We start from the raw sequence: 16081 nt of genomic DNA on the forward strand, positions 1-16081 counted from the left end.
CAATATTCTGCCATATATAAAAAAGAATTAATTATCTAAATATTCTTGAATATTGTTTGTGACAAATCTTGGGGTGACTCAAAGAAGATGGTCGCCCCAAGCATTCTATTTTGGGAATTTTCAGGGCAATTTGAGCTGTCATGAGGGCAAAATTGATCATCCTCATGTATTTCATACACTGAGTGGTTCTAAGGTACTGCCTTGCTCTTCTCAGTGCTTACTGCAAGGGGCTGAAACGTTTGTAACTGAAAATGGAAAATAATGAATAGTAAATCATGACTACCAGAGTTATGCTAAATTAAGTGCCCACTGTCATTACAAATTTTTAAATCATAAATCAAAACTACTAGATTGTAGTTATTATAAAGTGAGTTTAAAGAAATATCACATTCATTGCCATGACAAAAACTATTGAAGATTCAAATTCACAACAGCCAGCAGTAACCAAATATAATGATAAAAATCCAAGATCTACTTTGTAAAGGGAATGAAATACCTTTAATGATACATAAATCAATTGCAATAATGAAAATGGACACAAATCAAAAGAAAAAATAATTGTGTCAGAATAAATTTTGATTCAGAATTGTGCAAAACACTAACAATTGAGACCGACAATTGCATTCTACCTTCGTATCATGTTCTAAACTCACTCTCTGTCTGCCTCTGTGGAAAGATGCCTCAGACCTAGACCTGTCTGGGTTAACAAGAAGCACTGCACACTCATCAACTTCAGGATCACTATCCTCCAAGCCACTCATTTTATCTCACGCTTCAATTAGTACCTTTCAGATGATATTTACTGTATTTCTAGTCAGTGTCTTTACAAACTACTTGTTTATTTCAGTTCTAGTTTCAATTCAAATTAATGTAGTCTTCTGCTTCATCTTAGCAAAGTCAATGTGGTCAATTCTGGGTCGCTTCTTCTCAGGCAGTACTGTATTCTTCCAAACGTCTGATCTTTTGTACGTAACATCACCTTGGGAAATATCTGCTCAACAATAATATCAAACTGAGTACACCATATCTTGTCGGATTTTGTCGAGATCTAACCAGTTCAAAGCATTCCTGCAAGGTAATATGTTGCCAAATGACTAGCGCCATGTGGGATTTGAACACTGCACCTTGTAGACCCAGGCTAGAAATAACTATCACTGCTGATCGACAATGCTGATCGACAATAACAGAAATTCACTTCAAATGTAGCAACAAAACATGATTACCAGTACATCAAAATCTTAAGGGGAGAAACTGGAATGCAAAGAGCTGCTTTTGTTGTATGGTTGTTATCAGCTTAAGAAAATGTTGACATGATAGTTATTACTACATATATCTCATTAGTGGAAAGTACTTATTCCTCAAATTGATCAAATAGCCCATCACATCATAGTTTTCCAAATATTCTGCCCATTGTACAAAAACAAGTCAAACCAGAATACACTGTTCATTATACTTTTACATGCCAACATGTAAAAGTACAATGTATCGTATCACAAGTAAATGGACCCCACTTTGCCAACTATACAACATGGAGCTATAGCTCCATGATAAATGATATGGATCAAACCTGACAGTGCAAACAAATAAAATCCATACTTCTATAAAATCAAATACAATAGCACCAACTGCATTCTGTGAAGACAGAAAACAAAACTTGATCCAATTCCAAAGTCCACGACCACGTTTAAAATGGATTCACAATCGTAAATGCATAATACACATGCACACATGTACAAAACACCAAGTCTGAACAAATGAAGAACAGAGAGATGATTTTACTGCAACATTTCTGTGATTAATGTAAAGTAGCTACTTCTTCACAAACATCTGCTCCTAGACAGTTGGTATACATGTAGTTTAGCACGGCAAGACCCGTCAACATTGATAGAATACATGCAGGTACATGGAGGCCAAAATATCGCACATGAATACACCTATTAATACATGTAGATTGTAGATTTGCCCTTTTAGTCTGTATAAAGATATCACCAATAAAACCATTCAGATTGTCTATGATCCGTGGAAGTGTCCAACTAATCCTTGATCTGGACACACAAGTGATCAAACTCTGATGAGGACACACCCACTTTTTAGTGACAGTAGACCTTACTTTTAAATGCTGAAGTAATAATCCAATCAGGACACTTTAAAAACTTCATAATCCAAACACTAGCAAGGCATGAAGAGTAGACATCAACACTTTGAGAAAGATATTTGGATTTCAAAAAGAACAAATCAAAGCATGGCAATACCAATCAACAATATCAAGCAGCTCATAACAATGTTAACACAGAGTAGTGAGAACATACAGCTGGAAACCAGAAGTATCAACAGCCTTTTCTGATTTTATACCATTCACATTCATCATCCAAATGAAATTACTTAGGTGGTATGGTAGTTTACAGTTTACTGGTACAAAGATTCAACAGATGAATGCACTGCCACTGATGTACATGTATGTATGAATGAGTTGAATGTAGAAGGAAGCCCTGTGACACTAGCTGATCCGGGTAAAACAGACAATGTCAATAAGGGCACTACAGTGCAATGTTTAACCAAGATAACAAAGTTAATGGATAATAAATCCTTCACCACATCACCCCCCCCTTAAAAAAAGCCTTTGCATTTAAAGCAAAATTTATTAAAAAGCAGGTTTCCAAAAAAGGAGTAATTTTACACTCTAAAAAAAGATTGAGTAAGAATTTACCCAATATTAGGTAAAAAAGGGAACATGCATGTTTGCTGCATACATTTTTCCTCCATATTGGGCAAAATGCATGTTATAACTGTAAATTTCAACACAACATTGCATGGAAATTACGAAGTATTTGGTATCATTTTACTCTTTGACAGCAAATATGCATGTTCCCATTTTACCCATATTGGTTAAACTTTTTTGTATACCCACAGTCAACTTCTATCCTCTACAATTTTCAAGGAGTGTCCCCATGTACCTTATAATCAAATACACTTGGCAGCTTTGCCTAATCTATATATATGTAATATCAATTTTTACTTCTGTCATTAACTTGGTAACAAAACACAATACTGACAAATTGGACACCCCCTACCCCCCCAAAAAAAAGAAGAACATAACATTAATGAATATATATGATACATGTAGGTAGAAATCATTGGAAAACCTGGTGGATACTCCACAAGTCACTATATATGTACTGCTCAACAGAGGGCTCACTTGATTTACAAACATGTGTACATTGCTTGATACAAATGTGGATAGTTGCATTGCATAAGTCTATGTGGCTGTCCATTTGACATCAAGATCATCCCTTTTGATATCTTGAAATGCCTTGGCATTGGTGTTTCCATACATTGTCCTTGGCCATGAGGGCTCTGCTTTAACTGCAAGTTAACAATTACCGCCATCAATCTACAGTACTTCTAAATTGTTAACAGCCAAATAAAATATGATCTTTTAATTTGACATTGAGAGATATACGTAGGACCTTAACTACAAAGCTGTATTCTGACACTCAAGCCTGCATTCTAAAGACAGGTTTAACTTACATGTAGCTCACAGTCTAACTCTGTGAGTCTGTGCTAAATTAATTGGGAGCCAAATTAAAAAAAACCTTGTTACATCCATCTGCTTTCATAATGAGGAAAAATACTTCAATATACTTCATTATCATTTCCAGACAATTATGAAAAATTTGTGTCAAATGAGTTTATAAATTGGATGTGTACTGATAGGGATTCGTGCCCCAATTGGCTCTCCAAACTTAAACCACAACTTTAAACCAGGGTTTTAAATTCAAACCTGACTTCAGAATATCGGCCTTAGACCCTTGTTACATCTGGAAAATCACTGGCCCAGGGCTGGCCCAAGGCCCATCTCAGGCAAGAAAGAAAGCAGATGTTCCACATCAAACCAAACTCGGGCCACCTTTTAGCTAACCTACCCGACAGGCCGGACCACCTCCGGAGATAGTCTATGGCTGGACGAGGGCCAGCCACTGGTCACCTACACGTAACGGTAACGCAAACCTACCTTGAACCCGTCTCAGTCCACTTACAGTAGTTTGAAGCACAGACCATGGTTTGTCAATAGTGGTGTGAATGGTGGTCAGACCATGGACCTACTACTCTCTAGTAGGCCCATGGTCAGAAAAAGGAGAATTGAGATTATTATTAAAGTGAAGCTACATGTACTACATGTATTATATAGTATACAAATAGCAAATAGGCATTAGTGCGATGGTGCGAGATTTCGCATGAGTTGAATAGAGCGTTTATTTCTTTCACCGAATGCGAAATCTCGCACCATTGCACGAATAAGAATATTCGATATTTGTGTTGTACAACGCCTCGGAATCTAGTGAAAATATGAAAAACAAGAGTTTTTCCCTCCAGTAATCTATGAAAAGGAAGCAAAAATATTAAAAGCAAAATCAAACAAGTCGAGTCAACAAGCGTACATGAACTCGGACAGCGTTGCGCATTTAGCCAGCGAGCTGTACGCGCATTGTCACCTTATTCAATGAAATCACATTGTGATGTCACCTCCTAAAGCCGTGCAATGGTACATTTTGGATGGTACGTCTTGTGTGCAACGGTACAAATGTGTGACATTCAGCCTCCCATTTGATCGCGTACAACAAGCTAAGTAGGCGTTGTACAATTAGAAATATTGACCCAGATAATCTGCACCTTGCAGACCACTTTTGAATCCTAAAGTTTATCAACAATTTAAATCAGGGTCTTTGCCTTCAGTCTAACTGAAAGGAATCTGAAACTGACTGTGGAATTGACATAAATGTACAGACTGGGGGTGGGGGATGAATGTGTTGTGATGTTAACTGGACCGGGTCTGTTCACAAAGGTGATCCACCTTCCTAGAGGTTGCAACAAATCCTGGGCTGACCCCAAAACAGCGATTTTCAGATGTAATACCATGTATGTAAGGTCATGGTCTAACTCTGTGCTTAAATTGAGGAAAACCGAAAACGCCAAAATTTTGTTTACATTGTACTTTTTTGTGTTCATTAAGAGTGTTCTTTTATTATGCTATGATGGAAGATAAAACTGATACAGTTTTTTTTTTTTGTAAGATTTGTGTCACATTTGGCTATCCATATTTAAACCAAAGTTTAGACCAGTGATTAAATTAAACCCGAATTCAGAATATAGACCCGTATTTGCATGTCATCAGAGAGAGAGAGAAAAAAAGATGAAATCCACATATTTCAAGCACCCCATCTTAAAATTCCAGCCCTATCAAACCTCCTTGAGAAAAAGCTCAACATTTATTTTTCTTTAATCAATCCAAGTCTCCAATGGCCAATGTCGAGTGATGAGGCTTTGCATATACTATAGTACACTCTATGTTTCAGATAAACGTGATCTGGCATAAGTTCTGGTATAAGTTCTCAAAATGACCAAACAAGAAAAAACAATGAATCATTAGGATTCAATTATTTAAATGCCCATGGTGCATGTAGTTTAAAGTCAGACTGAACAGAAAAAAAAACTTTTTGGGCCAATATTTAATGAAATTCCATTTACCAATCAAAATTGGGAAAGATACAGAATCCTGTCCGATCTCTATGCAATCAATCATTTTGTAGTAAATACCAAAAAGTTGAACTTTTGTTTTCAACACATTAAGACCAAAGCTGAAGAAATCAAGGTGATTCTTTCAATTTTTTTATTTACGTGTTGAGAACAAAAATTCAACTTTTCCTTATTTTCAACCAAAAACAGATGAAATTTCATGATTGTGTGTCTCAATATTAAAAGTCAATTCATTTGCAAAAATCAATAAGAATAAAGTAATCAAAAATTTGAGTGACAAGCAAGGTTGAAAGGAAATGGTACGATATTAAAAGGTCATTAAAAGAATAATTTCAGAATATGTCAAAGCTCAGCAGTATAACTACATAATTATATGTAATGACAATAATGATACATGTATGACATCACACATCGGTTTCAAAATCTACTTAATAATTCAATAACATAAATGTAAGCAACTATGTAATAAAAAAGAAGGTAACAAAAAAATAGAGACACTGTCATTAAATTTTGCTGTACACTAAAAAGCAGTTGGGAGATTACAAAAGCAGTTGGTAGATGCAAAAATATTACATTTTCCTGCCAGTGTATAAAGATGTTGGGTTCTCTTGTCATTTTATGTGTTTGCCTGTTTGACACTGCATCATCATCACAAAGACTTGAATAATTTAAAGTGAAGTTTAAAATCAATTTCAGCTAAGTTCAAATTGATTGGATAAAAAATAAGACTATAATTTGTCATAATGTATACTGGAATGGAGAACATCCGTTTAGTGGTGGGTTCTTTGACTTTAGCTCTCGGTATCCCAGGAAACCTAACAATAATAATAGTCTTTATAAGACAAGGTATCAAGAACGCTACGGATGTCACCTTCATTGCTCTTGCCATTGTAGATCTCATTGCCTGTATCATCAATGGCGTGAAGATTCCAATGGTGTTCTTTCAAGATGAACATCCATGGCCATGTTTTACTGAGATCATTGGAGGAAGATCTACACTCTATGCTGGCTTGTTTCTCACAATCTTGATAGCTTTTTCTCGCTACCAAGCTATTTGTAAGCCCTTTGAAAGGCGGATTGGAATACAAACTGCCATCCTGATTAACATTGGTTGCATACTTCTTGCATTTTGTATTCATATTCCGTTTTTCTTCACCTCCAAATCAAAGAATCTTGGAGGAGATAAGTTTGGGTGCTTTGTGTATGGCAACATACCATGGGGGCGTGCCGTCTATGCCAAATTCCAAGCTTCTGTATTCTGTGTTTCTGCAACAGTCATAACAATCTTATACATCGTGATATACAAGTTCATCCATGCTCATCAGAATATTCGCAACCAACTGGAAGTGGGTATTACATCTGCACATAATGCTCAAGTTTCTAAGTCAGATGACCCAGCAACCAAAGCAGCAAAGTCTAATGGAACACAAGAAGAAGATGGTGACCCACAAAACAAGGTCTCAATCAACATGATATCCCTCAATCATCAGGCAGTCCAAGAGCAGAAAGATCAGGTACCAAAGAAACCTAGAGGCCAGAAGACCTATCACAAGACAACCAAGACGGTCATCATTATTTCTTTTCTATTTTTTCTCCTCTGGTGTCCTAGCATTGTACTTGATCAAGTTCCAGAAGAGAAAATCATTAACATCCTTCCAGATCCGCAACAAAGAGAGGATTTCATCTATATTTTCCATCAAACCAAATACATCAATAATGTCATCAATATTTTTGTCTACCTGTTTGTATATCAACGTTTCAGAAAAACATTTTGCAAAACATTTGATTACTGCAATAAAAAACCTAATCCCATTGAAGTGTAAAAATGGATTTCTTCATGCCAGCCTTGTAGAGATTGGTAAAAGTCTATCTGATATTCACTGGGATTACATATAGTTAAAGGTCAAGTCTACCCCAGGAAAATGTTGATAGAATAAATAGAGGAAAATCAGACTATAGATCATAACACTGAAAATTTCATCAAAATCTGACGTAAAATAAGAAAGTTATGGCATTATAAAGTTTCGCTTATTTTTCACAAACAGTGATAAGCAAAAGTCAGTGACATGCAAATGTGTTTGTCGGTGATGTCCATCACTCACTATTTCTTTTGTTTTTATTGTATGAATTATACAATATTTCATTTTTTTTACAAATTTGACAATAAGGACCAACTGGACTAAATTAAACAATGCTAATTCTATGTGTTCAGGGAGGAATTAAATTGTTGTTTCACTTGACAATGAGGAGAAAATTAGAATATTTCATGCAATGAAATACGAAAAAATAGTGAGTGGATGACATCATCAGTCTCCTTATTTGCGTACCAACCAGGATTTGCATATCACTGTTTTGCGAAACTAAGCAAAGCCTTATTAAAATGTCATAACTTTCTTATTTTTTCATCCAATTTTAATGTAATTTTCAGTGTTATGCTGTAGGATTTTTCTTTTTTTATTCAACTCAACTTTTGTTGGAGTGGACTGAAAAGTGATTTGAAAAATCTTTTACTCCAAGCTTCAAATTTAGGGGTCAGAAGAAAATCTCTTCTTTATATAGATCTTTATATTAAGCATTGAGGATTTGTATTCAAAACAATGGACATTAAAATCACATTTTCAAGTTTGTTTGAATTTGAACAAAAATATAACTACTTTTCAACTGTCAATAAATGTCAGCCAAAACCTTTTATCCCCTACAAACCTACTGTACATCACAATCGATGCCTGTTTAGGAGGACCACCACTTTTGGTCTCCTTTAAATTTCCCATATTTGAATATGTATAGCATTTTTCATTCCCTGTATGTAGAGCTATGTTGCAAACATCAAAATTAACAAAAAAATGCTACTTGCTTAACTTAAAGTATTGTATTCTGGGTAAGAAACCCAAATGAAGGTATTTGAACTATTCAGGACAATAACAGATACTATTCCATGTGGCTATATTTTGCCTTTAAAGATGTATACGAGACTAAAGAAAAAACAATTTTGGAAGTCATACCCTTCGTTGAACAGAGGTGCCACGAACTTCAGCATTAACACTTGTGCCATAGCTTGGATTGTTCGATCCTTCAACCTGGATAGGCCTTCTAGCATTCGAAGCACCATCTGATGATGGCGGAGCACGTTCTTCAGCCGACATTGTCTCTGTTGGTGCCTGTTCCTCCTCCTCCTCAGCGTCAATCATCAACCGTGTGTTTTCTGTGGAATTGTCTTCGTCCTGGTCCCACACACCCATATGGGAGCTGGAAATATAAAAGCAAAAGGCTACGTCATGTGAGAGAAATAGGCTGTACAGGGAAGCTATGAGGAGGATGTATGTGCTTGTGTGATTAGACGTCACAAAATGAGTGACTTCCGCCTGCTGAGTAATTGAATGAAATGTATACAACTAGCAACTAGTTTATGTTGATAGTAGTCTTTCTCCAAGTCAAGCCCATTATGTATTTTGTGCACATCTACATTTATGAAAAGAATCATGAAAAAATCTAGAAAGAAATATTAAATTCATGACTTCAATAAGGAATATTGACAAACAAAAGTGCTGTATGATTTGTATATTTTCTGATATGAAATACCTTTGGTGTACATTGCAACTGCACTAAATAAGTACAAATTCCATTAACAAATTATGGTCTATAACATTCAGAAAACAAAATTTACATTTTGCCATGGACCATGTAATTAAAGAAACAATTCTAAAAGTCTCTTTAAGTACTCAGTTACTTTATAATATAAGCAATTCATTTTCAGAAGTCTTTTCTGAATTAGCCATTAAAAACATATAAACCTGTGTTACTCTCGCTTTACACTTAACATCTAAGCAAAGAAAAATCACACAGCTGGAAGATATCAATTTTAACATTCTATTCAGAAATTGCACTTATTCTTTAATTCAAATATGATTAATTAACAATGTTTGCAACTGAACTGATAGTCTGGTCTGTTAGCGTCAAAAATGCCCTACTTGTGGACACGGTGGACAAAAGCATGATTTTTTCTCCAGACCTTTGTTTATGTATAAGAACTAAGAATGGGGTATGCTCCAAAAAATCTGGCTGCAGGAACAGTGAAAAAATGGGTGAAAATGTCAGAATTTATGAGTTCAGATTTGTCTGATATATAGACTAGCGCTAGTGCAAAACTCAATAGCAGTGCATTATTTTGCATTGAATTAGTTCTTGAATTCAGACCCTTTTTGAACAGATCTTCTGTTTGTCCTCGCATCTCAATGCACCAAATATCTGAATGAAGATGCTAACCAAGCCGAAGGGTGACGGTGGAGGGGGTTGAATGTTGGTGTGTGTGTACATATTTTGGTCTTGGGGTAAAGGTGTGCAATACACATTTTTTGCATGTGTTGGAAATTGTGTTGCCATGGTAACAGTGTATTATTGCAAAAATAAGGTAAAAATCTTGCAGTTAAAACCACTTCCTCTGTTTTTAACCGATTCTCATGAAATTTGGCACACACATTGGTCTTGAGGTGAAGATGTCTAAGACACACTTTTGTGTGTCTTTCAGAAATCTTGTTGCCATGGTAACAACATATCTGGTGAAAATTGGGGAAAAAACCTTACAATTCAAACTGTTTCATCAGTTTTCAATCAATTTTCATGAAATTTGGCACACACATTGGTATTGAAGTAAAGATGTACAAGGCACTTTTTGTGTGTTTCCAAAATTGTGTTGCCATGGGAACAACATATTATATGGCAAAATTTAGGTAAAAACCTTGCAATTTGAACTACTTCATCAGTTTGTTGTTGTTGTTTTGAACCAATTCTCATGAAAAAATTATGGCTCACACATTGGCCTTGGGGTAAAGATGTGCAAGAACCTTTTGTCAGAGAGTGCAATGTCTTGGTAACCACATTTAGCCAGAAATATGGGGGAAAACTCATTGTGGATCAGTCTACTTCTCAGTTTTCAGCCTGTGCTCATAAAAGTTGACACAAATATTCATTTTGGGTAAAGATTCATATTCAGTATTAAAAGGGAATCAAGCCTTGGTCATAATGTTGTGTGCATGGAAAAAGGAGAAAAAATAAGAATGGTGAAAGTTTTAAAGAAATCGGACAAGCAAAATAAAGTTATGGCTGCTTTGAAATTAAGATCCCTAAGGCTACTAGTATGTAGAATTCAAATTGGCAACTGGGTAAGTAAATTATGACAAGGGGTGAGGCTGCAAGGACAACTTTCCCATAGTTATCAGGATTTTTGGTTTTCTCCTAAATCCCTATTCCATTGGGGCCGTAATATAAACCCTTTAGCATGTTTTATGTCCTCATGAAAGAAAGATATAATTTGAAGAAAAACTTTTGAAAAAAGAAATTTTAGCTAATTAATTATTCCAGTACATGGAAGAGTGGTCCTTGCCTTCTTAAATCACTGTGACATCACACATGCGGTCAATTTGAAGTCTTCATGGGTATATTGATTACCAATGTTTATAACTTTAATATGTTCACAACTTTGTTATGGTTTGTCCGATATTGTTCAAACTTTGACCTATAAACTTGTCTGATTTTTCATTTTCCTCTAAAAACAAGTGTTTATTTGGGTTTGATTCCCCTTTATAACGTCATATAATAGCGCAGGGTATTAATCATCTTCAATAATATTTATAGGCTTTTGGGGGAGGGGCGGAGAAGGTCCTTAAAAACTGACAACATAAAAATATAGAAGGTTAAAGGCCATGACCATGAGGAACTTAAACACTCTTAAAAAACACCCCTTACATTTTTTTGTTGGGGGGGGGGCTTTAGAAAATTGCCACATAAAGATTAAAATGAAATTATAACAACTAGGAACTTAACCCCCCCCCCAAAAAAAAAAAGGGAAATCCTTTACACTTCAGCATATTAATTTAAAGCCTCAAACATTCTGCTTTGAAAAAAAAAAGTTTCCGGTGTCCAATTAATCAATGTTTTATTTGAAGCATGAAGCAGGGGCTGCCACAGAAATATACTGAAAAAATTAAATGAAAGAAAATATAAGGCTAAAATCTATTGTGCACATAGGTATATTTTTTATATGGTATGTTACTGAGTCATGGATTTGCAAGTGAATTTCTAAAACAAGTGCAGATATTTTGATATATATTTATATTTCTATAATAATTAGTTGCATGATTAAAGGTACACTTTAAAATGTCAGAAAAAATATACTTAGAGAGAGACAGGAAACAGAAAGAGATGGCATGGTGAAGCTCAAAATCAAGAGTGATGTGAAAGTTAAAAAGAAAGAGTAGGAACGGAATATGAATATGAATAAAAAACTGAGTAGGAGAATATAAATAAACAATGGTTAATTGGGTACTGTAAACAAATTTTTTATCAAATCAGAATGCATTAAGCTTCAAATGAATGGTCTGAAGTGCAAAGGACTCTTCTTACCTTTGAAGGGGGGGGGGCATTTTCTGCTAAAAAGTATATCAGCCCCCTATTTTTTTCGGGGGGGGGGGGTTAAGTTCCTAGTCATAATCCTTTAACTGTAATTTTAATGAGGTCATTTTCTAAAGACCCCACCCCCCGCAGAAAAAGAGTAATGTCTAGCTTTAAAAATGCATTGACCCCTGAGGGACAAAGGTGCTGTCTGGTTTGAGCATGGGGAAATAGAACTAAAAGTGGTATGGGGAGGGGTGCACATCTTGGGGAGGTGGAACTAAGGTTTGGAAAATCAGCTGTTGAAAGTACAAGGGGTACACATTTTGTTTTGCTTGCCAGTGTTGGAACTCCTCTGCTTCAGCGGAAGGTTTCATATTCACCCAGTGTACCTCCAGCCTATATGCCCTTAAGGGGATGCGTTTTTTAAGAGTGTTTATCATTTTTATGTTTCTAATGGCCACTGCCTTTACCTTCTTTGATGTCAGATTTAAAGGACTAATCCTGCCCCTTCCCCCCAAACCCAGAAATATTAATGAAGGTGATTAATACCCCACATTTTAATGCAGAGAAGACATTTAGAATTTAATATGAATCTTTACCCTAAGATGAATATTTCTTCCAATTTTTATGAGCACTGACTAAAAACAGGGGAAGAAGTTTGATCCACAATAAGTTTTCCTACATTTCTGGCTATCATATGTGGCTACCCTGGTAATGCACTCTCTGACAAATGCAAAAAAAAGGTTCTTGCACATCTTTACCCCAAGGCCAATGTGTGAGCCAAATTTCATGAGAATTGGTTCAAAACTGATGAAGTAGTTCAAATTGCAAGTGTTTTACTAAATTTCGCCATATAATATGTTGTTCCCATGGCAACACAATTTTGAAAATGCACACAAAAAGTGCTATGTACATCTTTACTTCAATACCAATGTGTGTGCCAAATTTCATGAAAATTGATTGAAAACTGATGAAACAGTTTGAATTGTAAGGTTTTTTCCCCAATTTTCACCAGATATGTTGTTACCATGGCAACAAGATTTCTGAAAGACACACAAAAGTGTGTCTTAGACATCTTCACCTCAAGACCAATGTGTGTGCCAAATTTCATGAGAATCGGTTAAAAACAGAGGAAGTGGTTCTAACTGCAAGATTTTTACCTTATTTTTGCAATAATACACTGTTACCATGGCAACACAATTTCCAACACATGCAAAAAATGTGTATTGCACACCTTTACCCCAAGACCAAAATATGTACACACACACCAACATTCAACCCCCTCCACCGTCACCCTTCGGCTTGGTTAGCATCTTCATTCAGATATTTGGTGCATTGAGATGCGAGGACAAACAGAAGATCTGTTCAAAAAGGGTCTGAATTCAAGAACTAATTCAATGCAAAATAATGCACTGCTATTGAGTTTTGCACTAGCGCTAGTCTATATATCAGACAAATCTGAACTCATAAATTCTGACATTTTCACCCATTTTTTCACTGTTCCTGCAGCCAGATTTTTTGGAGCATACCCCATTCTTAATTCTTATACATAAACAAAGGTCTGGAGAAAAAATCATGCTTTTGTCCACCGTGTCCACATAATTCCGCTAACTGACCAGGGGCCTGTTGCGGAAAGAGTTGCGTTTAAACGCAAGTCAAAAAATCAATCGCAAGTTCCAAATGCGCGCTGTTGATTGGTCGAAAATCAAGTTGCGCATGATTTTTAGAGTTGCGATTGATTGCAACTCTTTCTGCAACAGGCCCCAGACTATGAAAAGTCAACCTAATTGAGCACAGCTGTGATAGTATATGGACATTAATAAATGGAGGTTGCAGCCTAATGAATTTATGCACTGATTTTGCTACATGGACATACATGTACACATGGAGCTTTTTGTGACAAATGGATCAACGGACGACATTTGGATCCCTTAATCTTGCCTTCACCTCTGTTGGGCAAGCCAAAAATTTATTTTAATAAAAAGAGAAAAATCTTACAAGCATAACACTGAAATTACATGTATCATCGAAATTTGATCTAAAATATTGTTATGACATTTTAAAGTTTCACCTAATACAGTTAATGCATAACCTGGTTGGTATGCAAATGAAGGGACTGATGACGTCACTCATTCACTATTTCTTTTGTATTTATAGGAAATATTCGAACTTTCTCCTCATTCTCATGTGAAACAAAGTTTTCTACCTCCCTCAACAAGTGGAATTACCATGATTCAATCAAGTCTGTCCTTATTGTAAAACCTGTAAAAAATTGAAATATTGAATAATTCAAACAATTTTTTATGTGAGGGACATCAGTGACTCTCATTCGCATGTCAATGAGATGTGCATATTTTGTAGTGAAACTTTTAAAATGCCTTAACTTTCTTATTTTACATCCAATTTTGATGAAATTTTCATTGTTATTCCTGTTTGATTTTTCTTTATCGATTCAAATGAACATTTTTCTGGGGTGGACTTGACCATGAAAATTCCTTCAACTTCTTGCTCAAATTTATCAGCACAAAACCATGCATTCCTAACGCATGAGCACCACCATTTTGTTCTGTTTGTTTGGTCGCAGTTACACTGCAAAATGTTGATGCCCTATATCTATTAGTCACAAACAAAACAATATGGCTGCATGCATGCAACAGGAATGCAATGTTTGGGGCCAATAAATCCAAGCAAAAAAATTGAGAAATCCTGCTTGGTACTATTATTTTCATAATTATAATTGGTTGACCAATGTTTAGAAATATATGCAAAAAAATTGATACATATATCTAAAAGGAAATATAGGCCTACATGTAATCTTGGTTGATAATTCATAATCTTTAGCGACATTGGATTTCTTATGTATGTCTTTATTTTAGCTCTGCACCGTTCTGGACAAAATTGCACCGGGGACCAACATCATCGAGCAGGCAATGGTGGACTGCCAAATTTTACTAAAACTTTAATAGGCATACTCACAATAACTCTCCTTTCAGTGTAATCCAAAGTAATAGCTTTATGAAATAAAATTATACATTTTTTTTGTATGCAGATACAAAATTTGTTATATATTATTATTCAATTATTTTTCAAATGAAATGTAAGCAAAGACTTTTTTGAATGGTAAAATTGCTGCCATTTCAGGTGACAAGATCATGATACACATATGTACATGATCATATGTACACACGTGTATGCTTAAATTTAAGTAATATCTCTGGAATTATCAGTGAAACTGAAAGTTGGAAGAGAATGCGGGTATACAACATATACTGCATTCTCAAATCATAGTTAGGTATTGTGAATAATATATAAAGCATGATCTACAACCAAGTGTATGAAATCAAATGGGTTTGAAAATAACACATTTTATATGGACACCAAATGTTATCAAAATTAAGTGTAAATAGTTAAAGAATGAGATGTACAGTATTAGAAAAAATAGAATCAGTCATTTCATGTGGTGTGACAAACTCTAATATAGTGAATGTTAGATAAAGTTATGTGTTGACTAGAATAGCTAGACTACAGACCTGCCAACCTCTGGAATGAAAAAGTGTATTCTGTGATTAAAAAGTGTATTTTTCCCCCCAAAGAAGTGTATTTCAGAAGTATATTATTTCATAATAAAATGTGTGGCGCACTCGTTCATCAAAACAACTGAAAAGAATTGTTTTTCATGATTTTATTTCAAACATGTATGCGAGATTTAGTAAGTCAAATGCAAAGAAATCTGGGCCCGTCTTACAAAGAGTTACAATTGATCCAATCACATGTAACTCTATGGAAATCCAACAGTGTCATATTTTTTCTACAGGATATTTGCAAAATGTTCTTAGTAAACAAAGGAGAACACACCAAATTGTCAAGAAATCAATTAATTTATGGATATACATTCATATTTAGAAATTTTCTTTCAACAAACTTGCATTTTATATGTTGACTTTGCTGGCTTTCCATAGTTGCGATGGTTGGATCAATCTTAACTCTTTGTAAGACGGGGCCCTGATGTTATTGAAATAAAAAAAAATCTGAACCAATTATGGCAATTATTTCAGTACAACTAAAAATTAGAAGAAACAAGTATATGAAAAATAATACTTTGAAAAAAATCCAACAATTACAAAATTCAAATGATTTAAATGATTATTATCCTTGC

The 16081-nt window shown here is 35.1% G+C and overlaps 1 protein-coding gene across 4 annotated transcripts in view; it reads right to left on the reverse strand.

The window, feature by feature from the left end:
- LOC121419380 (presenilin-1-like) overlaps positions 1-16081 on the reverse strand; it is a 31142-nt gene that overhangs the window by 10472 nt on the left and 4589 nt on the right. For 2 of the 4 annotated variants that reach the window (XM_041613816.1, XM_041613818.1), the window contains one exon: positions 8538-8781. In XM_041613816.1, coding sequence (XP_041469750.1) covers positions 8538-8774 — 237 coding nt within the window. In that variant the 5' untranslated portion in view covers positions 8775-8781. Of the gene's footprint in view, positions 1-653; positions 1381-6406; positions 6440-8537; positions 8782-16081 lie in introns of those variants that run through there. The other 2 variants (XM_041613820.1, XM_041613819.1) reach the window with 2 other exon arrangements.

The sequence above is a fragment of the Lytechinus variegatus genome, chromosome 7 (assembly GCF_018143015.1).
Source record: "Lytechinus variegatus isolate NC3 chromosome 7, Lvar_3.0, whole genome shotgun sequence".
NCBI lineage: Eukaryota > Metazoa > Echinodermata > Echinoidea > Temnopleuroida > Toxopneustidae > Lytechinus > Lytechinus variegatus.